Source organism: Stenella coeruleoalba (assembly GCF_951394435.1).
Source record: "Stenella coeruleoalba genome assembly, chromosome: 10".
NCBI lineage: Eukaryota > Metazoa > Chordata > Mammalia > Artiodactyla > Delphinidae > Stenella > Stenella coeruleoalba.
In genome coordinates, this window is record NC_137156.1 from 64,430,596 (window position 1) to 64,458,587 (window position 27,992).

The 27,992-nt window shown below is 50.9% G+C and overlaps 2 protein-coding genes across 9 annotated transcripts in view; one reads left to right on the forward strand and one right to left on the reverse strand.

The window, feature by feature from the left end:
• The window catches only part of CCDC12 (coiled-coil domain containing 12), a 46,893-nt gene extending 28,393 nt beyond the window's left edge, over positions 1-18,500 (reverse strand). For both annotated transcript variants that reach the window (XM_079933797.1, XM_079933796.1), the window contains exon 1: positions 18,375-18,500. In XM_079933797.1, the coding sequence (XP_079789923.1) occupies positions 18,375-18,485 (111 nt within the window). In that variant the 5' untranslated portion in view covers positions 18,486-18,500. The remainder of the gene's footprint in view (positions 1-18,374) is intronic.
• Positions 18,501-20,426: 1,926 nt separating this feature from the next.
• Positions 20,427-27,992, forward strand: part of NBEAL2 (neurobeachin like 2) — a 34,292-nt gene continuing 26,726 nt past the window's right edge. For 5 of the 7 annotated variants that reach the window (XM_079935755.1, XM_079935758.1, XM_079935757.1 and 2 more), the window contains exon 1: positions 20,427-21,039. In XM_079935755.1, the coding sequence (XP_079791881.1) occupies positions 20,898-21,039 (142 nt within the window). In that variant the 5' untranslated portion in view covers positions 20,427-20,897. The remainder of the gene's footprint in view (positions 21,040-27,992) is intronic. The other 2 variants (XM_079935759.1, XM_079935761.1) reach the window with 1 other exon arrangement.

The window sequence follows — 27,992 nt, forward strand, 5'->3', positions numbered from 1 at the left end:
TAGCGAGCAAGCTGCAGTGTCTAGTACTTGAGAGCAAGCCATTTTCCTGTGAAATGCTGGGCTTCTTTCTGACTGCGAACCTCCAAGGTAGGCTCTGCTCTCTCTTTTTTCAAAAATGAACAAACAAACCAGTCAGAGTAGATTTCTGTTGCTTGCAACTAAGTACCCTAGCTTCATGTGACCACTTACAGCAATAGCCTAACAATAATTATGGGCATCACTTTAAGCATTCCAAGTTTCTTAAATTCCCTGACTCATCTGATCCACAGGGAGACCCTGGATGCAAGCAAGGCAAAGGTTCTGATGCCTAGCTTGCAAATGGAGAAGCTGGGCTCAGGATGTAAAGTGTTCTGTGGACTGGGTCCCAGCATTCCCCCAAGTCCAACACAAAGGCCAATGGGTGATGCAGGCAAGCCAAGGTGCTCACCTGGCCTGGGGTTCCTCTCACCGTCCTTCCATCCCAAGCTGGAGCTGAGCTTGAAATGTGCAGGGTCCCAACACTGGCACCCCAGTTCAAAAAGCAAATTCTTTACAAGTCAATTCCCAGGCAAGTCAGAGGTTTACAGAGCAACAAAGTGCGCTGAAGCTCCTAGGAGACTAGAAGCTATTTTAACCTCTGATCAGCTGCTTCTCAGAGTGTCACAGTCTGAGAAGTAAAGGTAAGACAGCTGTGTCCTCGCTGGTGTGATCTCCAAGTGATAAAAATCCTAATTAAACCAAATTTAAACTACAAGCCAGAATTGGCACATTTATTTGTTGCGGAAAATATCGCTTCAACAAGGTCTTTCGGTCTTCACCTACACATATTTCCTCTGGAAGCAAAGCCTTTTTTTCTTTTTAACCACGTGCTGGGCTAAAAGGTTGAGAAGGCAGAAGCACACAAGGAAGCTGTGCTGTGGGACTACGCTGAGTTCTTGAGCTTCTCAGAGCTGCACTCTCCAAAACTGCAGAGGGGCGTTAAATGAGGGAGCGTATGTGATGTGTGCAGCTCTGTGCTATGGCCGCACCGAGAAGTCCTCGATCAGTAGGCGCCAACACGGTGATGACTGACGGTGGGGCCGGATGCTCTCACCTGCACCGTCCGTGTGAGGCCCCGAAATTCTACCGCCCAAGTGAGGCCTGCTCCCCCCACCCCATCCCTGAAAGGGGTCATATGACAGATCCCCACACGCATGCCTCTCCCCTCCCCTCACTTCATCTAGAGGAGGACTGATCCCTTGCCCTTGAGCTGACCTCACTTTAGAAGGGCAGATCCATCCCGTGTGCAGAGGACATGAGTCCAGGTCAGGAAAGCTAGTCACAGTGGGAGGGTGAACTGAGGCAGGAGCTTCTCCTCAAAGTCAGACACCTCCACACGTGCCAGTTGTGCTCCAGCCCCTCACCTTCTCCCAGGCCTCCAGACTGCCTTCCACTCAATCCCTCCTCAAGTGTTTTCTCAGCACCTCTGCTGGGTCAGTTATGCTGCCTGGGGCACAAAGCCAACCAATAAGACACAGCGGGGAAAGCAATTCACACTGGGCTCAGGACTCCCTCCTCCACGCAGCCCACACCCTGCTGCAAGCCCTCCCTCCAGGAGGCTCACAGCTCTCTCAGACACCCCTCCCGTCCCTCCGCAATGCACAGCAGTACGCAGTATTATAACTGGTGTGCGCGGGTCTGTCACCCCACTGGACCCAGCCTCACTGATATCGGTCCCCAAGCTCTTCACAAGCCCAGCACACAGCCGGCGCTCCTCAGTAAGAGGAAGGACAGCGGTTGCAAAGAAGGGCTTGGAAACTTACGCCTCGCCCCAAAGAGCCCAGGCCTCAAGCCCCACTCTCTAAGGAGTCATGGACTCCTGGACCCGGGGCAGGAAAGTCCTGCTCTCACCAAAGGACTGCCTCTCCCAGCTATCAAACACACAGGTGCTTCTTCTTTAGGATTCAAACTGCCCTGCCAGAACTGGAGTGTGGCCCTGCCCTGAACACAGGGTGTGGGGGGGAGAGGGAGTGCCATCCTTGAAAGGACAAATGTTTTCTGCTCCAGCCATTCACATTTTCTCTAGACAGAGCAGCTCTTGAGAGCCCTGAATCAAAACAGCCCTGGAGTGTGGATTTTACTGGCCACGGGGCCTCATTACCACAGCAACTGTTTTTCCTCTTGGAATTCTTTCAAGAGTACAAGCTGTTGCTTCCCTCAAAAACAAAACCGGGGAGAAGCCAGGGCACCGAGGAGTAAGGGAAGGCCCTGAAAGAAGGAGGGCCAGACGTGACCAAGCCACAGCAAGCTCTGCCTTGGGGTCTCCCAGATCTCTGCAATGGCTTAGCAACTAGAAATGGCGAGTCCCTCCCAGCTGTTTAGGGTTGTATGTGTTGGGGGGTGGAGAGGAGACAGTGTTGAGGGTGTGGGGTATGGTTCATGTGTGTGTTTTGGGGAGTTATAGGATGTGTAGAGGTGTGGGATGGAGGTACTGAGGGTTGAGAATGCAGTGGGAGTGGGTGTAGTCTGGCGGGTTGCTGTGTGGGGTACGTGGGGAGGGGCTGGGGAAGTGTGAGGAGATGTGGGATACGATGATGTAAGGGAGTGAGCGGGGGTTGGAGGGTGTGTGTGTGTGGGTGCTTCCCTGGTGGCACCGTGGTTAAGAATCCGCCTGCCGATGCAGGGGACACGGGTTCGAGCCCTGGTCCTGGAAGATCCCACGTGCCGCGGAGCAACTAAGCCCATGAGCCACAACTACTGAAGCCCGCAAGCCTAGAGCCCGTGCTCTGCAACAAGAGAAGCCACCACAATGAGAAGCCTGCACACCACAACGAAGAGTAGCCCCCGCTCACCACAACTAGAGAAAGACAGCGCAGAGCAATTAAGACCCAATGCAGCCAAAAACAAGTAAGTTAAAAAAAAAAAACGAACACGGGGGAAAGTTGGGGAGGGATAAATGGGGAGATTGGGATTGACAAATACACGTTAATATATATAAAATAGGTAACTAAGAAGAACCTACTGTATAGCACAGGGAACTCTACTCAATACTCTGTAATGCCCTACCTGGGAAAAGAATCTAAAAAAGAGTGGACACATGTATATGTATAACTGATCAGTTATATGTATAACTGATTCACTTTGCTGTACACCTGAAACTAACACATCATTGTAAATCAATTATACTCCAATAAAAATTTTAAAAATAATAACAAAGAACACAAACTGCATTTCAATTCTGTATTACAATACTTAGTACTATGGAGCAACCACATCCCGGTCCAAGTGTTAGCAGGAGTGAATTTAAAACATACAGCCCGAGTTTGAAACAGCTGACCTAGAAGCAACTGTTCGAGGCAACTCATATTTCTAGTCAGAACACCCCAGTCAGTTGGTCCAGAACATGGGGAGAGTGGATGGCAAGTCCAAGCAGCTTTGGGGAGCCAGGCTCAGCAGGTCCCTGCCCTCTGTGTGAGTCCGTGGTCTGGTGCACAAAGCCAAGGGGCTCAGAGTCATGGGACAAAGAACACCCAGGACAACTGCAATGGCATGAAATATCTAAATGCTTTGTTAAAATAAGTTTGAGTTGTCCCTGCCCCAAGGAGCTGCCTGTCTACTGAGGGGCTGGCATGAACTGGGACTCAGTAACATTCAAAACAAAAAAAAATTAGTTACTACTATTATTATTATAGTAACTACAACTATTATCAAGATGTGGGAGGTTAGCAGTACGGCTTATCAAGGACACTGCATGCCAACCATTCACAAGGAAACAGTCTTCTTTCTAAAAAAACAAATGCCAAATAATAAGTAGTGCTGAGTCACTGATACCCATATGGGGGAAAAATCTTGACCTCTATCTCACACCATGTAAAAATAAATAAATTCCAGATGGACTGGCAATCTAAAGGTGAAAGGTAAAACAGTAAAACTTCTAGAATATAACATAAGAGAACATCATCATGACCCAGAGTATGCAACCATATTCTTAAATAGGCCATAGAAGGTATTAGGGGGAAAAATGGATAAACTGGCCTACATTAAATGAAGAACTTCTGTTCATCAAAGAATGCAATTAAAAGCAAGAAAAGTGAAGGCCCAGAGGCGGTAGAAGAGACAGTTGCAGCACCATATAGAACAAAGGACTCACCCAGGATTGGAATAAAGAACTCCTAAAAATCAAGAGGAAAAAGTATCAGGCAATCCAATAAAAGGCCTGAACAGGTACTTCATATAAACATATGAAAAGATACAGAACTCTATTAGTTAGGAAGAAAATGCAAATTTAAACCACAAAAGTGCTAGAGAGAACCCTCATATACACCACTGGTGGGAGTGTAAAATGGTACAGGCGTTTTGGAAAACTGTTAGGCAGTATCTACCCTATATATGCCCTATGACCTAGCAATTCTACTCACAGGCATACACCCAGCAGACACATGTACATAGATTCACCAAGACATGCACAAGATTGGGTACAGCAGCATAATCCATAATAGCCCCGCCCTGAAAATCTAGAGTGGAATGGATAAAATGCGGTGTATTCAAACAATGGAACACTGTACAGCAATAAGAATGAAGTAATGCCACACTCAGTAAAATAGCCCACACACATAATGATGAATGAAAGAAGCCAGATACAAGAGTATGTGCTGTATGATCCATTTACATAAGGTTCAAAAGTAAGAAAAGCCAAACTCTGGTGTTAAAAGTCCCAAGGGATTGATTACTCTGGAGATGTAAGCACCTGGGTGGGGGCAGGAGGGGGATTCTGGAATGCTGCCACGTTTCTTGATCTGAGTTACTGATTACATGGGTGTATTCACTTAGTGAAAATAACGGAGCTGATTTGTGTACTTTATGTATAATATACTTCAATTAAGAGTTGTTTTTTTAAAATTTTTAGTGCCATTTCATTGCTGTTAAAACAGAAAAACTGACATCCATTTAGAAACCAAAAATAAATCATTAAAACCTAAAGTGGGGGCTAATTCTGTCTAGATGACAGTAAGAAGTAAGTTCTCCAAAGAGAAGAATATCTCGGGGCCCCCAAGCACACCAAGAAGACAGCTACCTGGACACCAAGAGGGAAGCACACTCCCTCACACCCTCCTGACTCTAGGAGACAAGCGAATACAACTGAGGGATTCACCATCAAGGTCACACAAATTCTTTTGTTGCAAAAGCTAACAGAACGATTACACACCAGCTTGAATTTCAAGATTCCTTTGCTTTCCAATTCCTGTCCCCCATCAGTGGGGCCTTGAGAACACCTGGTTACATCTTGTAATGCCACAGAAGTCACCCGAAAGGGAAACTGAGGCCTGAATAACTGCATCAGTGCAGTGAAGGAGCAAGAAAGAGGGATCTTGTCTTCTGGCTTCCTGTCCAGGGTCTCTTCTGCTACATGAGGCTGCCTCAGCCACCGCAGGTGAGCTAAACCATAAAGGAGCCAGACAGCTGTGCATCTACCTCGGGAAGCCCTACCCTCCCGGGAAACTTAGAAAGAGGTGCACCCTTTGCCCAGCTCAGTAGCTTCTCCCCACATTAGCAGAGCAAGCTGAGGGAAGGTCTCGTTCTCTTCCCTGCAGCCCATGGCAAAGCCCCTCCCTGCACAGCTCCAAGGGGGAGGCTGCACCAGTTCCACCCCATCGGGAGGGCTCCAAGGGACTCAGCCATGAGGTGGTGGGCTCCTCTGTGCCCATCTCCAGGGGGGCAGTCCTGTGTGACGTTGTACAGCCCCTGACCCTCTCTGGGTCTCCACTGTCACATCTGTAAAGTAAAGGGGTCCTCACTGGGGGTAGAACAAGAGTACAGCAGAAAGAATAAACGCACATACACACTTCTCATTTCTCAACACCTTTCTGCACCCACCACCCCACTTCATCTTCATCCTGGAGGGCAGGGGTTACCGTGGCCGGCTGAAGAAGTGTAAGCTCAGGAACACGAGGAGATTTACCTATTGGTCTCAGAGTTAGCAGAGTAGCAGGCAAGGTGGCAAATGCAATCTGCCTAGGCAACCCTGGTGCAGGGAACCTCAGAGAAGCCACCAGCCTGACTCAGAGGCAGCACTCAGTTCAAATGGAGGCAGCCCTTGGGGCCTGCCCACCCACAGGGATGGGTAAGGGCAAAAGAGAAGGAAGCGGGCTTCCCTGGTGGCGCAGTGGTTGAGGGTCTGCCTGCCAATGCCGGGGACACGGGTTCGTGCCCCGGTCCGGGAAGATCCCACATGCCGCGGAGCGGCTGGGCCCGTGAACCATGGCCGCTGAGCCTGCGCGTCCGGAGCCTGTGCTCCACAACGGGAGCGACCACAACAGTGAGAGGCCCGTGTACCGCAAAAAAAAAAAAAAAAAAAAAAAGAGAGAAGGAAGCAGGAAGGCCGCCTGCTCCACAACACAGGGCCAGCCCAGAGAGCCAAGCCACAGGGGCACTGCCTCAGCCTGTGCTACCTCTCCTGAGAGACCAGTGAGTCTTACCGCTGGGGTCCGGTGAGGCCTTGCTACAGTGGAAAGGAGGCCCAATTCACAGTGAGGCTGTGGTTGCCATGCTGCACCCCTATCCAGCCGGCCTGGACCCCACTGGCACCCTCCCCTCCCACACACACTTCCCTGAAACAGCTGGACTGAGCTCGCCTGTCACCTCGTCCTGCCCAAAGCCATTCCATCCTCACCTGGCTTCCCCCAGCCCCACTGCCCCCTCCCCCTAAGTTTCCTCCACCAACTCCTCCGAAACGCCCGCAGGGCGAGCCTCAGGGCACTGATGGTGCCCCCAGTTCTCCCCCTTTGCTGTCTAGGCTCTGAACCCAGGGGCCCTCATCTAGACCTACAGCTTCAAATCCTACTACACAAGCACCTCTCAACAGTCCAGATGCCTGCCTGCCAGTCTCTCTGCACTTAGATGTCTAATAGTCGTCTCAGGCCTAAAGTGACCTAAACTGGACTCCTGATTTCCCCTTCAAGACCACTGTCCCCTGGACTTATCTCAGGAACAGGCCCCGCCATCCACTCAGCTCACTCACCCCACAGCCCATCTGTCAGGACGTCCCAGAACCCTGTCCGACGGCCACTGCCTCACACCTGGCCTAATGCAGCAGCCTCCTACAGCCACACACTGTCAGGGCAGGGCACTGGTGCTCGCTCAGGCCTCCAGTGGCTCCCTATCACCCTCAGAGGGAGGTCCAGCCCCTGCGGCCCCAGCCTCCCAGGGCCTCTCTACTCTCATGCCCACCCTACGCCCCCAACCTTTGACTCTACTCCTGCCACACAGGGATTCTTTCTGCCACTGAAACAAGCCAAGCTCCACCTGCTCTTCCCTAGATCTTGGCATCCCATCCCTCCCCGCTCCCCACCCCTCACTCCTAGCCCCTCTATCTCAAATCTCCCACTCAAAGAGATCTTCCCAACCGAAGGCGGCTGTGCAGCTCGCGCGCACAACACACCCACCCACCCACCCACCCCAACACCCCCATCCTAGCCCTCACAAGTTATCTTCCCTGTTTACGTGTTATCTTCCCTGTTTACGTGTCCTTTACTAACCACCCACTCCTCCCATGGAAGCCCCTGGAGGCAGGGAGGCAGTCTTATTCACAGGCTGGATCCCCAGGGCCTGGCACACAGCTGGTGCTCAATAATACTTGTTTGGTAGCTGTCTGCAGAGTTCCTGCAGTCAGAAAGGGCAGCTAATGCTCCAGGGAAAGGAGATGTTCTACTTCCTTTGGTCAAGGGAGAATGTCAGGGGAGTGATCAGAGATTTCCAGAAAAATGCTGTATCAGAATCATCTGGGGAACCTTAAAAATGCTTTGATTCTAAGATCCTGACAGGAGGTTTGGGATGGGGCCAGAGAAGAGATTGCAAATTGTCTCCCCAGGTGATCCTGATGTACTGGTAGGTCTGAGGACCTCTGACTGAACCAACATCTTTATTTCACAAATGAACAAGTCAGGGCCCTCCAAGGGGATGACTGAATCCAAAGTTTCAACACTGGTTCATCAACAGGTATCTGTGTTGGGAGCCCAAACCTCCCACCCACAAGGTTCTCTCTCTCACTGGCTCTAAGACCTTAGGGTCTGAGCAGAGGTGGGGAAGAGGTCAGTCCTTAAGATGAATGGGAACTGCAAACCTCGTCAAGGTTGCAGCTCTGCAAATCCACTTTGTTAATCTAACATTTGGCACTAAAAATGAATTCCACCTTCAAGGAATTAGGGCTAGGCTGAGTAAAGCCAGGGTACCAGGAGGATGTCCTCTTTGCTTCCATCGGAAACAGAGTGGGCTCCACCCACTGTCACTCAGCAGAGAGGGCTGGAGGACCACTTGACTTCCCTGCTTTCAAGAGGGCAGAGGATAAAGGACAGACACTCATGTTTATAAAAGGCCCATGGGCAAGATCTTGAGCTGGACACTTCTTGGACCTCTTTCTCTGGGCTCCTAGCTACTGAAGAGGTCAGAAGCCATGTCTAGGATAGGGAGGCTCAGAGTTTTGAAGATCTGCTTCTATCCCAAAGATGTGATGAATGGAGCTGAGATTTGAACCACATTACCTGGTTCCAAAGCAGATGCTCTCCGCTAAGCCAGGCAGCTCCCACCAGGCAGCCTGATGGCAGTTTCTGTGTGTGATGGGAAGGAGACCCCTTCCTGGGGACCGCTTGTTCCTAAGCACCCGGGGTTGAGGAGTGGAGAGGGATACAGGGCCAGGGCCTAAGGGACCATCCAGGATTGGCAACACGGCAACGCATAGGCACAAGAGGTCCCTTCAGCCTCAGGTTTCCTTGTTTATTAAATAGGGAGAAACCAACACCTACCTGAAGGGGCTGCTTTGGGGACTGAACAAGTCACGAGATCCCGTCACAAACGGCCGTATAAATGTTGTGACTGCCCACCTGCAAAAGGCTGTCAACCCAAGAGGCAGTCAGTCACCTCCTCAAGTGACTTAGCAATCAGGCTGCTGGGCATGGGGTGTGGCCACATGGGGTGGGGACAGAGACAACTTCCTGAGAGGTGATCAGGACATAGACACGTCAGACTCCCCCCAGCTCCCTGGGCTCTCCTCCACCGCCCCCCTCTGCCCTACTCTGCCCACCCCCCCCACCCCCGCCCCAACTTGCTAGCCCTTCCCTCCAGCTCCCTCTTCTGCCCCTATCTGGCCAGGACATTCCCCGGCGCACCAAAGTCAGAAAGTTTCAACGTGCTCCCCCTTTGCCTTGGCGCTGCTCCCACTCTCCACACGCACATTCCTTGAGTGTGAAGACCACAACTGTACCGCTGAACGGCCAGCATTTAACTGCACCGGATGCACACACAGGTCAGGGATATGCATGTGCTGGAGACACCAGCCACGAAGACTGGCAACTTCAAAGCCCTCTGCCCCAACTCTAGGCCCCCCAAGACCTGGCTCTGTGGTGCAATGGGTAGCACATTGGACTTTTAGGCCCCCCAGGCTGATCTGATGGTCCCCTGGGTGGTTTCCACCTGCCCTCTCCCTCTTACCTCTCAATAAATGGGAGTTAGGTAGAGACACGGTCTCTTATGAGATGGACTAGAGGAAGCAAGTCCTCCAGAGATGCACTATCCTATAAGACAGCCATAAGTCAAGTGTAGCTGTTCAAATGTAAGCTAATTAAAATGGAATAAAATTAATGTCCTGTTAGCCACATTTCAAGGGCTCAAGAGCCACATGTGGCTTGTGGCTATGGTACTGGACAGCACAGATTAGATGTAGAACACTGAACAGTGCTGCTCTGGTCTCTAGAGCCAGGTGAAAAACAGGAACTGCTGTTGAACCTGAAAGCTGACAGCCAGACCTTGGCCCCGAGATCACACCCAACCCCTGAGGGGCTGGCCAGGCCGACAACCAGTCTCCCTGTCTCAGGGCAGAAAGAGACAGCCCAATCCCCAGGCCAAATGTCGGTAAAGCCAACAGCCAAGGGGCAAGTGTTTGTGCCAAGTGAATCACCTTCAGAAGCCACCATTTGGCTGCTGAGGAAGAGGTCAGAAAAGAAAGTGGCCTCACAGTGCCCTGCTGGATGGCATGGTAGAGAGATGCCTCAGAACTTCACCTACAGCCTTGAACTATTCACCTACTCACCCAGCTTGGAACTTCTGGATGAGCATCAAGAAATGAGGTTCAAATACTGCAGTACAGAAATATGTGCCCGGGCAAGCTGGCTGCCCTTGCAGCTGCAAGCCCTGGCTCCTGCAGAACTTGGCCACCAAAGCACCCAGCAGCACTTTCAGACCTCATCCCTGCCCCAATCCCTGCCAACTGCTTGCTGTCAAACCCTCTGGAGCATCCCCCACTCTCCCTTCTGTGCCCCTGAATGTTCCCATCTCTGAACTGCTCCCCTGGAACATTCCTCTCCAGCTACTTTAATACTCCCTTCCCAGTCCCATCCACCACAACTCAGCCCATGTTCCACTCTGCCTTCCCATGAAGCCTCCCTGGACCCAGCTTGGCTTTCCCAGGAAATGAACCCCAGGAGCACAGTCGAACATCGTATGTGGTCTTTCCACCTGTCAACCTGGGTTGGCTGACCTACAGTATGCTGCTACAAGCAGGGCTGTCCCTGCATAAAAGCCCCCTCTAGCAGGGGGTCTAGCAGGGGGTCTTGCTTGGGCTGGAATCCAGGAGAGTCACTTATGTTCCATAACCTTGGGCACCTGAACCTCTTCTTGTCTTGCCCCCTCTCAAATCAGTTGCATCAGGTGGGGTAGCAAGGACGCACTTTGGAAAACTGCTAAGCTGCACAACCACGATGGAGCTTTACTGCTGAATAATACACAGAAACTTCATGACTATAATTTTGAGTCCATCTGTCACAATCTCAGCACTGATTCCTCCACACTACACTAAATTATAAGTTTATAGTCTTGTGGGGGAAGAAAGTAAGATAACACCATGAGGAAAATCAACCTCATGCCCGAAACCCTGACGCCTCCTGCAAAACCATGTGCACAGAAGGTATCAACGAAGGACCTGCACAGAGTCTAGGGGGCCAGCAGGGAGCCACCCCATGGGGCAGACAGGCACTCTCCATCAACAGGGGCAGGCTGAGGCAGCGCTCGACCCTGGAGTCTGTCCCACAGAGGCCTCGTCCTAACACCAGAAGACTGAACTAAAAGTGGGGCACCACTTCCTCCCTGAGGGAGGAGACCACTTGCTTCCTATCTGCCGGCAGTAGGCAGGCCGTACTTCCTCCGCACTCACAGGTCCCACGAGAAATAACTGTGGACTGAAAAATTAACTCAGACTTTAGACCCTTGACTGTCTTTTCCCCAGGCATCTACCCCAAAAGTAACGTCACTCAAGAACTGTGGAGAGGGCTTCCCTGGCGGTGCAGTGGTTGGAAGTCCACCTGCTGACGCAGGGGACACGGGTTTGTGCCCCGGTCCGGGAAGATCCCATATGCCGTGGAGCAGCTGGGCCCATGAGCCATGGCCGCTGAGCCTGCGCAGCTCCGCAAAGGGAGAGGCCACAACAATGAGAGGCCCACGTACCGCAGAAAAAAAAAAGAACTGTGGAGATTACATATGACACTAAAAACACAGGTAACAGAAGGTAAGAAAAGATAATTTGGACTTTATCAAGATTTTAAAAACTTTCGTGCATCAAAAGACACTACGAAGAGAGAGAAAAGACAACCCACAGAATGAGAGAAAATATTTGCAAATCCCATACCTGATAATGGTTTAATATCCAGCGCATATAAAAAAATCAACAACTCAACAACAGAAAGACAAGCCACCCAATTAAAAAATGGGCAGAGGACATGAGTAGATATTTCTCCAGAGAACATATACAAATGGCGAATAAGAACATAAAAAGATACTCAACAGCAATAATCATTAGGGAAATGCTAATCAAAACCACAATAGTGGACTTCCCTGGTAGCGCAGTGGTTAAGAATCTGCCTGCCAATGTAGGGGACATGGGTTCGATCCCTGGTCCGGGAAGATCCCACATGCTACGGAGCAACTAAGCCCATGCACCACAACTACTGAGCCCGCGTGCCACAACTACTGAAGCCTTCATGCCTAGAGCCCGTGCTCCACAACAAGAAAAGCCACCACAATGAGAAGCCCGTGCACCACAACGAAGAGTAGCCCCCACTCACCGCAACTAGAGAAAGCCCACACACAGCAACGAAGACCCAAAGCAGACAAAAAATAAATAAATAAAATTAAAAAAAAAAAACCACGACAGTGAGATACCAGTTCACACCTACCACGAGAGCTATAATTATTTTTCTTAAAGGAAAATCACAAGTGTTGGCAAGTATGTAGAGAAATTGGAACCCTCATACATCGCAGGTAGTAGTGGAAAATGGTACAGCTGCTCTGGCAAACAGTTTGGCAGTTTCTCAAAAAGTTAAACACAGAATTATAAGCAATTCCACTCCTTAGGTATATACCCAAAAGAACTGAAAACAGGGACTCAAACAAATACTTATACACCAAAACGTACACCAATACACCAATGACAGCATTAGTCACAACTGCCAAAAGGTGTCCATCAACAGATGACTGGATAAACAAAATGTGGTATGTACATATAATGGAATATTATTCAGCCTTAAAAAGGAATGAAACTCTGTTACATACTAGAATGGATGAACCTTGAAAACTTTTGCTAAGTGAAATAAGCCAAACACAAAAGAACAAATACTGCAAGATTCCATTTATATGAGGTATTTATATCAGGCAAATTCAGAGAGACAGAAAGTAGGTTAGAGGCTACAAGGCGCCGGGGTAAGAGAGGAATAGGGAGTTATTGCTTAATGAGTGCAGAGTTTCTGTTTAGAGTGATGAAACGTTTTAGAAATAGTGGCGACGGTTGCACAACATTGTGAATATACTTAATGCCAATGAAAAATGGTTAAATGGCAAATTTTATGTCATATAGATTTTACCATAATAAAAAAAATACCAAAAAAAAAGAACTGTGGCAAATAAGGTTACACCCATCCTTGTCAGTGGGAAGAAGGGCCAGAATCAGGACTAATTGGGATCTTAGTCAGTAGGGATTAAGGCATGTACATACGGGCAGCTTGGACTTGGGGCCTATACTCTTTTTTTTTTTTACTTTATTTTAAAATTTACTTATTTATTTTTGGCCACACCATGCGTCATACAGAATCTTAGTTCCCCAGCCAGGCATCAAACCTGTGCCCCCTGCAGTGGAAGCACGGATTCTTAACCACTGGACTGCTAGGGAAGTCCTGGGCCTATACTCTTTTTCCACTATTGTTTTTTGGGGATGTAATTCATAAAACCTCAAGGAGCCAGAAATTATGTAGGAAAGCTTCTCAACCTGCCCCCACCCTGCCTCTGAGAAACCAGCCCAAGTCAGTGCATAAAGAGAGCCACCACCTGTTCTCACGGTCCCTAACCGCAGCACTCACCTGGGATACCTCCTCCTTATGTGACAAATAAAACCGCCTCCCATTTATTGGCCTTAGTGCTGCCACCTATAAATTAGCCCTCCTTCTTCCTTCTTCTCAAGGCTGTCATCAAGACCAGATAAGATAAGCCAGGCAGGCGGTATCATTAGCCATGTTAAGCCTGAAAACACTGCTGCCTTTAATAAAGAAATTAAACTGCTAGAGCTACAGAGTAAAACAGGAGCACCATGTACTCCCCATCTCTCCTTCCTTCTTTCCTTTTCTTCATAACACCATCTCCGTCTAACACTAGATATATTTTGCACGACCATCTGTGCCCCCAACTAAATGGAAGCTGCTTGGGGCACAGACTTCTGTGTGCTTTGTTCACTGTGGTACCTCCAGTGCCTGAATCACTGGTGCACAGTAGGTGCTCAGTACACCTCTGTTGAAGGAATGGATTAATAGTTCTAATAATCCATTTTGAAACAAACCAAACAATATTTCATCACCTACTGCTAATGCACTATTGACACCACTGCATGGAAATCGAAGAGTCAACTAAAAATTCTAACTTCGCTTTCTAAGCAGGAAAAGGACTATACGAGTGGAAAAATCAGGAGCTCCTAGATACGCATGCCAAGAAAGGAAAAAGCTTCCAACGGAATCAAAATTGTGGCTTCACAGTAACTCTTGTTTCTTAAAATGAATGCAAGGAAACTCCAAAGGCCAGTGAGCTCTCAATTCCAAGAGGAAAGTCATGTGATTTCCAAATGTACATTTTTCAGAAATGAGTTCACAACCATGAGCTTTCTGAAGTCAGAACTGTGAAGATTAAACCAATTAAAGTAGTAATCAGTATGCCAACAAACTGGATAACCTAGATGAAATGGAAAAATTCCTAGAAACACACAATGTAACTAAACTGACTCATGAAGAAATAAAAAATTTGAATAGACCTATAATTAGAAAGAAGACTGAATAAGTAACCAAAAACCTCCCAGCAAAGAAAAGCCCAGGGCCAGATGGCTTTACTGGTGAATTCCACCAAACACTTAAAGAGTTAACACCAAACCTTCTAAAACTCTTCGAAAAAAATGAAGAGAAGGAAATACTTCCTAAATCATTCTATAAGATCAGCACTACCCTGATAGCAAAGCCAGACAAACTACAGATCAATAACCCTTATGAATACTGTTGCAAAAATCTTTAACAAAATACTAGCAAACTGAATTTAGCAGCATATTAAAAGGTTTGTACACCATGACTAAGTGGAATTTACTCATGAAATGCAAGGGTGGCTCAACTTACAAAATTAATCAACATAATACAATAATAAAATGTAGGGAAAAAAACCACACGATCATCTCAATTGATTAAGAAAAAGCATTTGATGAAATCCAATTCCCCTTCTTGATAAAAACACTCAACACTAGAAACAGAAGGAAACTTCCTCAACATGATAAAGACCATATATGAAAAACCCATAGTGAACATCACACTCAATGGTGAAAGACTGAATACTCTTTCCCTCAGCTCAGGAACAAACCAAGATGCCTGCTTTCAACACTTCTATTCAATATGGTACTGAAAGTTCCAGCCGGAGCAATTAGGCAAGAAAATAAATAAAAGGCATCCAAATTGAAAGAGAAGTAAAATTATCTCTCTTCAATGATGACATGATCTTATATGCAGAAAACCCTAAAGTCCACCAAAAAACAAAACAAAAACAAAAAAACCGTGTTAGAATAAATAATAAATTCAGCAAAGTTCCAGGATACAAAATCAATGAACAAAAATCAGCAGCATTTCTATATGCTGGCAATGAACAATCCGAAAAGGAAATTAAGAAAACAATCCTATTTAAAACAACACTAAAAGAACGAAATACTTTGGATTACATTTACCAAGGAGGCTAAAGACTTGTACAATGTAAATTAAAGAGTTTTGTTGAGAGAAATTAAAGACTTAAATAAACATAAAGACATCCCATGCTCATGAATTGGAAGACTTAATATTGTTAGGATGACAATACTACCCAAAATGATCTACAGATTCAGTGCAATCCCTATCAAAATCTCAATGGTGTTCTTTGCACAAATAGAAAAATCTATCCTCAAATTCATATGGAATCTCAAGGAATCCCAAACAGCCAAAACAATCTTGAAAGAGAACTAAGTTGGAGGACTCATTCTTCCTGATTTCAAAACTTACTACAAAGCTACAGTAATCAAAACAAAGTGATACTGGCATAAGGACAGACGTACAGACCAATGGGACAGAATAGAGCGTCTAGAAACAAACCCTTGCATATATGGTTAAATGATTTTCAACAGGGATACAAAGAACATTCAATAGAGAAAGGACAGTCTTTTCAACAAATGGTACCGGGAAAGCTGGATATTCACATGCAAAAGAATATACTGGATCCTTATGTTATACCATATACAAATATTAACTTAGAACGGATCAAAGACCTAAATGTAGGAGCTAAAACTATAAAACTCTTAGAAGAAAACGCAGGAGAAAAGCTTCATGATCTTGGATTTGATGATGGTTTATTAGGTATGATACCAAAAGCAGGATCAACAACAGAAAAAGATAAACTGAACTTCATTAAAATTTAAAACTTTGTGCATCAAAGGACATTATCAGGAAAGTAAAAAGACAACCTTGGGAATGGGAGAAAATATTTGCAAATCACCCATCTGATAAGGGGTTAATATCCAGAATACGTTAAGAACTCCTACAATTCAACAACAACCACCAAAACCCAATTTAAAAATGGGCAAAGGATCGAATAGACATTTCTCCAAAGAAGATAAACAAATGGCCATAGGCACATGAGAAGATGCTCAATATCACTACTCATCAAGGAAATGCAAATCAAAACTACAACCACAATTAGGATGTGTATAACCAACAAAACATAAAAAGAAAAGTGTTGGCAAGGGTGTGGAGAAACTGAAACCCTTGTGCACTGCTGGTGGGAATGTAAAATGATGTGGCAGCTATGGAAAACATGGCGGTTCCTCAAAAAGTTAAACATAGAATTACTGTATGATCCCAAAATTCCACTTCTGGATATATACACAAAAGAACTGAAAACAGGGGCTCAAACAGATATTTGTACACCCACTACTTACAACAGCCAAAAGCTAGAAGCAACCCAAATGCCCACTAACAGATAAATGGATAAACAAAATGTGTTATATACAAACAATGGAATATTATTCAGCCTTAAAAAGGAATGAAATTCCGACACATGCTGCAACATGGCTGAACCCTGACAACATTACGCTGAATGAATAAGCCAGTCACAGAGAGGCAAGTAGTATATGATTCTCTTATATGAGATACTTAGAGTAGTCAAATTCAATGAGACAGAAAGAATGGTGGTTGCCAGGAACTGGGGAGAGAAGGGGAAGGGGAGTTATTGTTTAATGGGTACAGAGTTTCCATTTGGGATGATGAAAAGTTCTGGAAATAGTGGCTTAATTATATAACACTGTGACTATCCTTAATGTCACTGATTTGTACACTTAAAATGGTACATTTTATGTTATGTATATTCTACTACAATTTTTTAAAAAGTAAAGGAAAAAAATAGGTCCATATTTTCAGCGCATTGAGAGAATCCCTCTTAAAAGGCCAGTTTTCCTGATAGCCTGGGGCATCCTTCCCATTGTAAGGGGGCCTGAGGATGCCATTCTGTCCTTTGTATTCTGCTCTCAAACCCAATTCCATAATCTGGACCCTAAATCCAAGGAAACAGCTCGGGTTGACTAGCTGCTGTTTGAAAGGCTGAGGTCTTGAGTATCCCTAGGCCAAGCAGTCTGCAGGGATGACTGACAGAGCCGACAAATTGCCAACAAAAACAGAAGCCAATCCCGCTGGCTTTCACTTTCTATTACTTCCCCTTACACTTTCTCACAGGACACCAGACGGCCATGCAGAAAGGAAACGGGCCAAACCAACCTGCCTGATTTTTTTTAGTTGGAAAATGGAGTCCCTGTTTCCCCCCATCCATTACAGGTCTAGATATTTAATATCCTTTGTATTTTGTACAGCTGAGGACAAAGTTTTTGCCCACCCCAAAACAGCAGAACGAACAACGTCCATCCTCTGTACTCTATATACTCTCTAGGGCTCTTGCATACAGATAATCTAACAGATTATCCTGTTAGATCTCAAAATAACCCAGTGAGAATGAATGTTTTGGGGTTGTTATCCTCCACTGGAGACATGAAGAAACCGGAGCTCATGAGATGAAGCAATTAGTCCCAAATCCTACAACCCCAAGTGACAGGACCAGGATTCGCACAAAAGTAGTGAACTTCAGAGTTCTCCTTCCCCTCGATTACTTCGGAAAGAACAACGAAGTAGAAATGGAATCAGACCATTTTGTTGTCAAACAAGACCAAGGAAAAATGCTTCCAAGTTTGGCAACTAATAGGACTAAATCCCCAAAGAAGAGCCTGGAAAAGAACTAAGCGCCCGCCTCTTTCCCTTAGGTCTACCCTAACCCAGACACGGATCTTTCCTTCTGGTTTTTTGTACTCAACGATCCAGCCAGGCTCCCAGGGCAGTCTCGTACTGCCCTGCCCAAGGCGCTCTGGCACACAGCGGAGAGTCGGCCATACTCGCGGTATTTCACCAGGGATGGGAGGCCGGCTGGTCATGGGAAAACGGAAGATTCAGCGTGCTCAGACACGAACAAATCACGCCCAAACCAACGAGCATATGAAACTAAAACTGGCCCTGGAAATCCACACGGGAAACACCGGCCAGGAGCCAAAGGGCCTGCGGCGCGTCGACCACTGCCCTACCATACCAACGCACGCGCGACAGCACTAGCGCCAAGCATAGTACCGCTCTCGCAGACCCAGACTTGGGCGGTCGCCGACGCCGTACGCATGCTCCAGCAGCGCGCATGCGCGTCCCCAGCAGTTGCCTTTTCCCTGTTGTCCCCTGCCCTCTCGCCCTGATGCCGGAACCAAACGCTGGGTACCTCAGCCACGGGCCTCACTCTGCATTCCTCACCTTGCGCCCGGTTTTCTCCCGTAGGGCCTTCAGCCGTTCCTTTCGCCGCAACGCCTCTTCCTCCAACCGGCCCACACCGGCCGCAGTAGCCGCCATCTTGCCCACAGACATCCCCCCGCCCCCACTCTTCTCTTGTCCCGCAGCGCGCAGGCCCAAGGTGTTAGACGAACCCCTCACGGCCAATCCAGGGACGAGAATGGGAGAGCAGGAAGTCCTGAAAGCCAACCAATGCTGAGTTGCTACAGGAGGACCCTCCCTCTTCCTCCCCCACAGAACGTCTAACTCTTCGGGGGTCGACAAAGAAGGCGCTAAGGCTCGATTCGTCCAATGCCGATCAGGGAAAAAGCGGCAAGAGGAACCAGACCTGAGTGAAGGAGGATAGAGCGCGTCAATCGCTCTGGTTTTACCTAAGCGCCAACCATGCTGGCTGGCCACTTGGAATGCGCCGACCCATCTTTGTCCACTTCTCCTGATTCTTAAAGGCTCGAATGCCTTCACGAAGCCTTCCCTGACTCTCTACTCTGATCCCAGCCTAAGAGGTCTGCCTCTGCTTTCCTCTTAAGCTATCTGTGGCTTCCTGGATGCACTTGTTCATGGGCCTCTGGGCCCTTCTCTGTCCACTCTCAGCTCAGACAAAACCTAAGCAGAGCAGGGCTTGGCTGAATGGCCATTTTCCTCTGGGTTCATGGATGATCCCCTCCCACCTCCAACCCCCCGCACGGCCCCCGCCCCCGGGGTGGCAAAGTACCCAGGGTCAGACTACCTAACCTGGAGAAGAGCAAACCCCAACTTGGGCCCAGTGGGCCCTAAGGGACCACCCTGAGCTTAGTTCCTGAGAACTAAGCTGAGAGTTGGTTTCGCCTCGGCCGATAGGTGCACTGCCTCCCAGCAGGAGCTTCCAGGGTATCCTTTCCCAAGTCAATTACCATGCCCTGACAACTGAGAGACCACTTTGACTGAAGTCAGTATCTTCTGACAGCCTATCCAGGTCCCCAGAGCCACACCTCCTCCCACCTAGGGAGAGTGACTTGTCTCTCAGCAAAGCTGTTCCCTGCTTGTGGCCTCCCTTCCCAGGCTGACAGCAGGTGGACACCCACTCCTTGCTTCCCAGTTCCCTTCAGAGATCCCCAGTGCCACAGACCCCTGTCCAACTGGCCCCCACAAACGACCCTCTTGACCTCTGTAACTTGGGCCTTTTGGTGCCCTCTCCCCTGCATCAGGTGGGGTGCCCTGCCAGGGCCTAGTACGCAGGTAGTACCCAATACACATGTAGTAAGTGTTCAGGAAATGTCAGAAGTAGGATGGATGGGGCAGAAGAAAAGGCCAGAGTGGAGGAGATGCCCAAGAAGCCAGGAGGACAGAACAGGATGGGTATGGGGACAGAGTCTGTCTCTTCTTGGCCACCCAAGGTCTAGGGGGCTCCAGGCTGGTCAGTTCCTCCAATTGATGGTAACTCTCTGGGTCCCACAAACTTTCCCCCCAGCCCCAACAAAGGGCCTCACCCCTGCCCAACACCATGGGCCCTCCTCACCTCCCAGGAGAGTAGGGGGAGGTGGGGGAAGAGGCCCAGGGGTGATGGTGGCAGTGGTTCTGGAAAGTCAGGCCTCTGTCCCTGTCCATGCTGCCCAGGTGGTCCTCATTTGGCCCATCTGGGCCCCAGTTTCTCTGCCTGTTAAACAGAAGCATGAGGTACCCTTTAGCCTTTAACCTCTTGAAGTTAAAGAAAAAAAAATGTGAATCAAGTGCTGAGCCCCGGAGTGAAGGGTGCCTCCATTTGGAGTATCTAGGAAGGCTTCCTGGAGGAGGGGATCCAGGCGAGGTGAGGAGTACCTAAATCTTCCAGGGATCTGCCCAACAGATGGAAGGAACTGCTCCCCCGGAGTTATTTCAGGCTTGTCTTGCTGTTTTCTGATCCCCCCTCCCGCCCCCCCCCCCCCGCACTCCTGCCACACAATCCTGCTCCACTAACAACAGGATTAAAAAAGTGACACTTCGGTCTCCCCATAAGCGCTTATACCAACGCCTGGCACGTGGTAAACTCTACAAGTGGTTGTCACGGTTGTTGTCCTCGTTAGTTATTGAAGGACCCTGCCCATCTGCACGCGGCCCGCAGCCCCTTCCCCCAATCCCGCGAGCCTGTCCCTTCCACGAATGGTGGCCTTTCCAGCCAGGCGGGCTGCGTCCCGGTTAGATCTAGACGTAGGGCAAACCTGGAATCCCTGACCCAGACCCTAGTCCGGGGGGCTCAGATTGGCCTTTCCGGAGGGCGCGGATTGCGGGGGGGGCGGGGCTGCTGGGCGCGCTGCTGGGCGCCCGCCCGGGCCGCCCTGACCTCAGGCTCCTCCTCCTGTCGGGCTCCCCGCCCTTTGCACGGTCCCGGGATAGGCGGGGCGGCGGTGGCGGCTGCAGAAGCGCAGGAAGCCGGGCGGTGGCCGACCGGGAGGAGGAGGAGCGCGACGGCGGCCAGTACTACTTCCCTCAGTAGTACCGCGCCGCTCCGCCCTGGAGTGACGCCCTCCGCCCATGGGCCTGGCCGAGGGCAACCGGCGGGCGGCGCGGAGGAGGCGGCGGCGGCGGCAGGTGGCGTGCAGCAGGGTTGGAGCCTGGTCGGGCCATGGCCGCCTCGGAGCGGCTCTACGAGTTGTGGCTACTCTACTACGCGCAGGTGAGCCCGCGCCCGCCGTGCCCACAGCTCCGCGCGCCCGGCGTCTGCTGCACCTGCGCCCGGCGCCACCTGGGCCGTGTATACGCACGCGCCGGGCGTGCTCGGGCTCCGCACGCACGTGTGCGACCCCGGCCGGCTGGTGCCTCTGGCACTTATACCTGGGGGTCGGCCCTCGCGGGCGCGCACCTTACAAGAGCCTCTTGGGTGGGGACAGTGCAGCCTCGGTTGTCCCTGAGGAGAGGGGCCTGGACCAAGACAGGGCACTTACCCCTTTTACAGATGGGGAAACTGAGGCCTGGGGGGAAAAAAAAGGCTGGCCGGGTCGAAAGGGGCGGGAGGCTTACTTTGAATTTGGGCGTGCCACTCCTGTGGGCGCAGCCCAGTTGGGTGGTCGCCTGATGGGTCTGAGTGGGCTGGGGGTCTCCAGGCATGCAAGGGGGGCGTCCCTACTTCGGTCTGACTTGAGTCAACTCCTCAGATACCCTGCGGTGAACTGCCGGTGGTGAGCTCCTCCTTGACCCCAGGTGGCCCCACCCCAACCCCGGGGGGGGGGCAGGGTGTGGATTACGGGGGAGAGGGGGTCCAGCCCAAAGCAAAGATTCGCCTTGGATGCTGGGGGTGAAAATGGGGAATGCGGGTGAGGTGGGAGGGATGTTTGAAAGGGATGGAGGGAGGCCATTTTCTCCTGAGCTCCCCGTCCTTCCTCAGAGACTACCTCAAGTGGCCTCAGAAGGTGAAGGGAGCAACTCTGACCCAGGTGTACCCCAAACTGTGTCTCGCACACATAGGCCCCCACTTTCCTTCTGTGTTCACAGCAAGGAGAGAAGCCAGGGTAAGGCTCCCTCTCCCATTCACCCAGCACCAGCCTTCCTCCCTGCACCTGCCTGGCATCATACTCCTGGCTCAGGTGTGCTTTGGGCACAATGCACTATTGTGTGCCCCTGATCTCGTCACTAGGGGGAAGTTCATGCTCGAATCAGCTGGCCCTCTGAAGAGGCTAGCCGACTGTCTCCCAGGACTGCAGGCCAGGACTTGGGCCCCAGAGATCAGGAGTCCAGGCCATAAGGGCCGTAGCTTCTTGAGCCCGCTTAGGTGGTGAGAAGTCCAGGCACCCGGCAAGAGGCAGCGCATGGAGTAGAGTCTGTCTTTGGTGTGACCGAGGGCACGCTCTTTACACCCCTGAGCCTCTGCTTCCATATCTGTAAATTTGGCACAGTCCTGGCCTCCGGTGGCCTGGACTGTGCAGAGGGATAGCCAGTATGGCTGGTCCAGGCCAGAGAAGTTTCCTGCTTCCCCGCCCCATTGGATCCCCTCACCCCAGCTTCTCTGTCTCCATCGCCAAAGGTTGGTCCTTGTGAAGGAGCAAAAGATTTGGGAGGAAACCTGCCCCTGGCCCTCATGCTTCTGATTGCCTCCGTGGTCGTGGGCAGGTTCTTGGTCTTCAGTTTCTTCAGCTGTGACCAGGCAAAGGGGGGCTTGAACGAGGTGATGAGTCTGAGGGATGTTAATCAAGCTTCTGATTGCCTCCGTGGTTGTGGGCAGGTTCTTGGTCTTCAGTTTCTTCAGCTGTGACCAGGCAAAGGGGGGCTTGAACAAGGTGATGAGTCTGAGGGATGTTAATCAAGCTTCCGATTGCCTCCGTGGTCGTGGGCAGGTTCTTGGTCTTCAGTTTCTTCAGCTGTGATCAGGCGACGGGGGGGGGCTTGAGTGAGGGGACGAGACTGAGGGTTGTGAATGGTGGGTCTTCAGGCTGGGTGGCATGCTGCTGGGGAAGGGTGTCTCGGCAGTTTCCCAGGATTGTACCTCCAACGTGGTTACCTCCTGCTGCCCCTTCTAGCTGACCTCTGCAAATGGTCAGTCCCTCACAGGTGTTTAGCATTCATCTGTGCTGAGTCCCTTCTCCTGCTCCAGCTCCTCATCTCACAGGGCGGGTGTGGGGCACAGGCTAGCTGGTTGTAGCCTTAGAAGCCTGGGCAGGCAGGGTACGGCCTGGGGCCAGGCAAACAAATCCAGGATATGAGTGTGAACCCAGGAGCCGGGAGGGGCCAGGTTTCCTGGGGAGAGGAAGCTTCAGCCAGCCTCCCAGCACTGCCTTCCTGCCGGCTTGGTCCTGCTTCTGCTCCCGGAACGTGGTCTCCACCCTCTGTACTGAGCTCCTAGGGAGTGGTGGCTGTGCTACTTTGAGCCCTGCCAGGGACCTATTGTGTGTGTACTTGGGGGAGAGGGGAAGATAAGGTAAGGGGTCGAACTGAGAGAGGGTATTGAGAGACCCCTGAAATGGCCAGCTACCCAGCCAGTAGGCTCCCCCAATACTTTCGCCCCTCCCTTCAACAGTGAGAGCTGACATCAGCTGGCAAACCTGTTTCCCCAGTTGTAGGTCTAGGCCCGCCCTGGGAGCACCCCTGTTTCTGCCCTTCCTTTCCCCTCACAGACCCCAGGTTCATGCCTGCTCACCCCCTACCTCTTGGGGCCACGAGTGGGTGAGGGGGCTGTGGGTGGCTACTGAAGGAGGAAGGAGGGTCAGAGTGCCCCCTGGACATCACTCAGTCTGAGCCCCTCAGAGCCTTAGTGGGGAAACCAAGGCAGGGTTGTACCAAGGTCATTGGACAGGTTTGGGGCAGAGCCTGGCAGAGCTCTGGCCCAGTCTCCATCCTGTGTTCCCTTACCCAGGAAAGGTGTAGTCCTGTGGGCGGGAAGACTCAGGTGGGCCTGCACCCTGGGACGGCACAGGCTGTGTCCTCTGCCTGGAGCCTTCTCCCTCCTGTCTGAGGAGGCCTTCCCCGCCTGTTCCCGCAGCCCAAGCTGGACCTCAGCCCAGGCGTGTCCCCACTTGAACCCTCATTGTGCTTGCTACTCTGCGGTTTCCCCACGCCTCACACTTAGCCGGTGCTCCTTGGGTATTAGCTGAATGTCTGGGTGACTGATCAGGGATGTCTTACCAGAGGCCTGAGTTTGGGCCTGGAGGGCTGAGCGCACAGGAGCAGGCGGAGCAAGCACACGGCAGTGGGAACTGTGAGCGGCAAGTCGTCGGGTGGGTCGGGGCACATCCAGAGGACTCAACCCGGCAGGGCTTCCCCAGTGAGGGCTTAGGAAGTGGGGGAGAGGATAAGGGGACTGGGGCCGCACCCAGTAGGCTAGCAGTTGGGTGGCTGTCGAGGTTATGCAAAATATGCAGCTGAGTGGCCCTCTTTCAGGCTGGAGCAGTAGTGCTGCTCAGTAGCCCTCCAGTGAAAGGGAGCGTTGGGGAGCATGAAAGCTGAGGGGTACTTAGGGTCCCAAAAGTCAGGACAGGGCAAACAGTCAGGGTTCAGGTGGGGAGCCTAGGCTGAACTCTCTGCTTATGCTATTGAGGACTCAGGGTTCTAGGAAGGTCAGGTCAGAGCCCGAGCTGACCTCGCTCTGCCCGCCCCTCCCTGGTCCCTCACCCCTGACTGATGAGCTCTACTGCCTCATGGAAACCTAGTCAGGCCCTCTGCTCCCTCCGAGACCTTAGCTGGGTCATATTTCTTCCTTTGCCTCAGTTTACCATCTTGAAATGGGAAAAAGGAGCTCCTTGGTGCTTGACCCCCCCCCCGCCCCCGCAACCCTCTCCGTACCTTAAAGGGGCAACCAGAGTTTCCTCCTACCTGCCTTTATTACTGAGGCAACTGAAGACGGAGGGACTGAGGTGATGGGGAGAGTAGCACAGAGTCCAGGGTTGGGGGAGGGGCTGGTAATCCCTGGAGCTTTTATGGCAACTGGGGAGCTGATGTGGAAGTGTGGGGTCACTGTGGAAACAGGTCAGTTACCATGGGGACCCTGAAAGGAAATGCCTGTTTTCCAAAGTGATAGGACAAGGGGAAGCTTAAACCCTGAAGGGTGTTATGGAGACCAGAAGGTCCATGCCTTTCAAGACCCCATCCCCAGGTAAGGGGGAGAGACTGGCCCAGCCACCTAGGCCCTTGGACCACTAGCCTCAGTTGTCCTTGCCCCTGGCAAAGTCCCCATCTTCCTGCTTCGTTCCTTGGCCCGAGGCCCTCCAAGTCTGACCTCCAGTCGTCCTGGTGTAGCCAAAGGCCACCTTCAGCTTGACGTTGCCATCCCCCTCATGCTGAGTGGGGAGACCCCCACACGTGAAGGAGGTCATCCTGGTCAGGCCCCACCCCACCCTATCCCATTTCTGCTTGCCTGTTCCAGGAGATGGGGTGCTCCCTACCACCTAGGCAGCTCTGACTGGGAAGAGTCACCACTATGGAGCTTCAGTCTTCTCTCCCTACCCTCCTTCTAGCGCTAACCTGGGGTCCATGAAGATCCTCCCATTCCACCTGCCTGGGACAGCCAGCTGGGGAGTGGCCCATGGGACCTTGGCTCTGCCAGTGAACCAAGGTCTGCCACTCATCTGTCACTCATGGAGGTGGGTGGGGAGAAGATGAGTGTTGCCCTGTAATGCCAAGGGCTTGGGAAGGCAGAGCCCGTGAATTTGGGAGTGGAGCCCCCACTCACCTTACCACATGCTGGTGGGTGTGGTTGGAGAGCCTTTACCTGTTAAGCAAAGAGATGGTTTTAAAGAGGCAGCTGAAGCAGGGAGATTAATCGTTTGTTTTGTTTTTTTCATTTTTATTTTATATCAGAATATAGTTGATTTACAATTTGTGTTAGTTTCGGTTGTACAGCAGTGACTTAGTTATACATATATCTATTCTTTTTCAGATTCTTTTCTCATATAGATTATTACAGAGTATTGAGTAGAATTCCCTGTGCTATACAGTAGGTCCTTGTTGATTATCTGTTTGTTTTTTTTGTTTTGTTTTTTTTGCGGTACGCGGGCCTCTCACTGTTTTGGCCTCTCCCGTTGCGGAGCACAGGCTCCGGACACACAGGCTCAGCAGCCATGGCTCACGGGCCCAGCCACTCCGCGGCATGTGAGATCCTCCCAGACCGGGGCATGAACCCGTGTCCCCTGCATCGGCAGGTGGACTCTCAACCACTGCACCACCAGGGAAGCCCTGATTATCTGTTTTATGTATAGTAGCATGTATATGTTAATCCCAATGTCCTAATTTATCCCTCCCCCCCCCCCACCTTTCCCCTTTGGTAACCATAAGTTTTTTTTCTAAATCTGTGATGGGGTTTCTGTTTTGTAATTAAGTTCATTTGTATCAATTTTTAGATTCCACATATAAGTGATAACATACGATATTTGTTGTTTTCTGACTTAGTATGATCATCTCTAGGTCCATCCATGTTGCTGCAAATGGCATTATTTCATTCTTTTTATGGCTGAGTAACATTCTAATGTGTATATGTAGCACATCTTTATGCATTCATCTGTTGATGGACATTTAGGTTGCTTCCATGTCTTGGCTATTGTAAATAGTGCTGTTCATGATACATGAACATTGGGGTGCATGTATCTTTTCAAAGTATGGTTTTCCCCGGATATATGTCCAGGAATGGGATTGCTGGACCACATGGTAGCTCTATTTTTAGTTTTTTAAGGAACCTCCATACTGTTCTCCATCGTGGGCGTACCAATTTACATTCCCACCAGCAGTGTAGGAGGGTTCCCTTTTGAGAGATTAATATTTAGTAAGCTACCGAGTGTAAGAATCAGGTCTGGACTCCAGAACCCATGCCCTCAACCACATTCAATTTGGCACCCCCGGCCTCTGAAGTACCAGACAGGGCTGCATCTTGGGGAAGGTGCTGGCTCTGATGGGGATACATTTAAGCCGAGGAAACACTGAGAGCAAAGCGCATGCAGACTTGTGGCAGTGGGGACAGTGAGTAATATCCAGTGGGGCAGCCAGTGAGTATGGCATGTGAGGCTGGAGATGAGGTGGGCACCACCCGTGGCGGGCTTCGGATGTCGGGGGGAGGCTGTGGACGTGCCCTGGGCCTGTGGTAGGGTGGCTGACTGGCTGCTCAGACAGTAGTGGTAACTGATGGGTCCTGGGGGCGCTGGGTACTGTTTAAGGAACTTTGGGGATGGGGGATTTGGGGCAAGATCTGGTCCCTGAGACACAGGGCAAGCCAGGCCTGATGTCAGGCTCGGGGTAAGGCACGCAGGTCTCAGGCAGCAGTGTCAGGAGCTCAGTGGTCCCTGTCCCTCTGAAAGACAGCCCTACCCATCCATCCATGCCTCAGCCGCCTGCCCTCAGCCCTGCCGGGTTACCTCAGAGTTCTGAGGAAGTGGCAGTTCCACGCTCACCCAGGACCTAACCAACCCGTGGGAGCTCCCCTCCTCCAGCACTGAGTGTCCTCAGGGCTGGTTGGGCATAGACTGGGGTCCCTACAGGGGTGACTCTGAGACCCCCATACCCACAGCTTTCTCCCCTGCTGCAAGGCCCTGGGAGGAGTGTGACTGCTCCTGACCTGCCTTCATGGGAGGGGCAGGGTTGGGACCCCGTCCCAGTCAGGTTGGGGTGGGGACTGGGCTGGCCCACCGATGTTCCTGTTCTGAGCTGGAAAGGGAAGGAGGAGCCAGCGAGGCAGAGCTTTGAGAGGAGTGTGGGGCTCCTGAGCAGCACAGCCACCTCCTGCCGGCTCTGGAGCCTTCGGCATGCAGCAGTGCCTCCATGCTCAAGGCCCCTGCTCTGCCCTGCCTCCCAGCCCCGGTGCCTGCAGGGACTCCCTCACCCCCCAGCACTGCAGCCTCAAGCCATGGGGCCCAGGTCAGAGCCAGGCTGAGGATTCCCCGGGAGAAGAGGTGAGACCCCCAGAGTCAAGACCGGCAGTTACCCCTACCCCTGCCTACTACTGTGCTCTAGAGACCCCTCCTGCCCCTCCAGAACCCACAAAGGCTGCTGCCTTGATTGCCTCAGACCTGAACCCAGCCCAGCCTGGACCTGCTGGAAGTTTGCGGGACTGGACACGCTGAGGGTGTGGTTCTAGGGACAGAAAGCAGGGGTGTGCAGAGTTTGAGGGGCCCATCAGGTCTGGGAGGGCCGATCCAGGTGATGGCCATGAGGAGG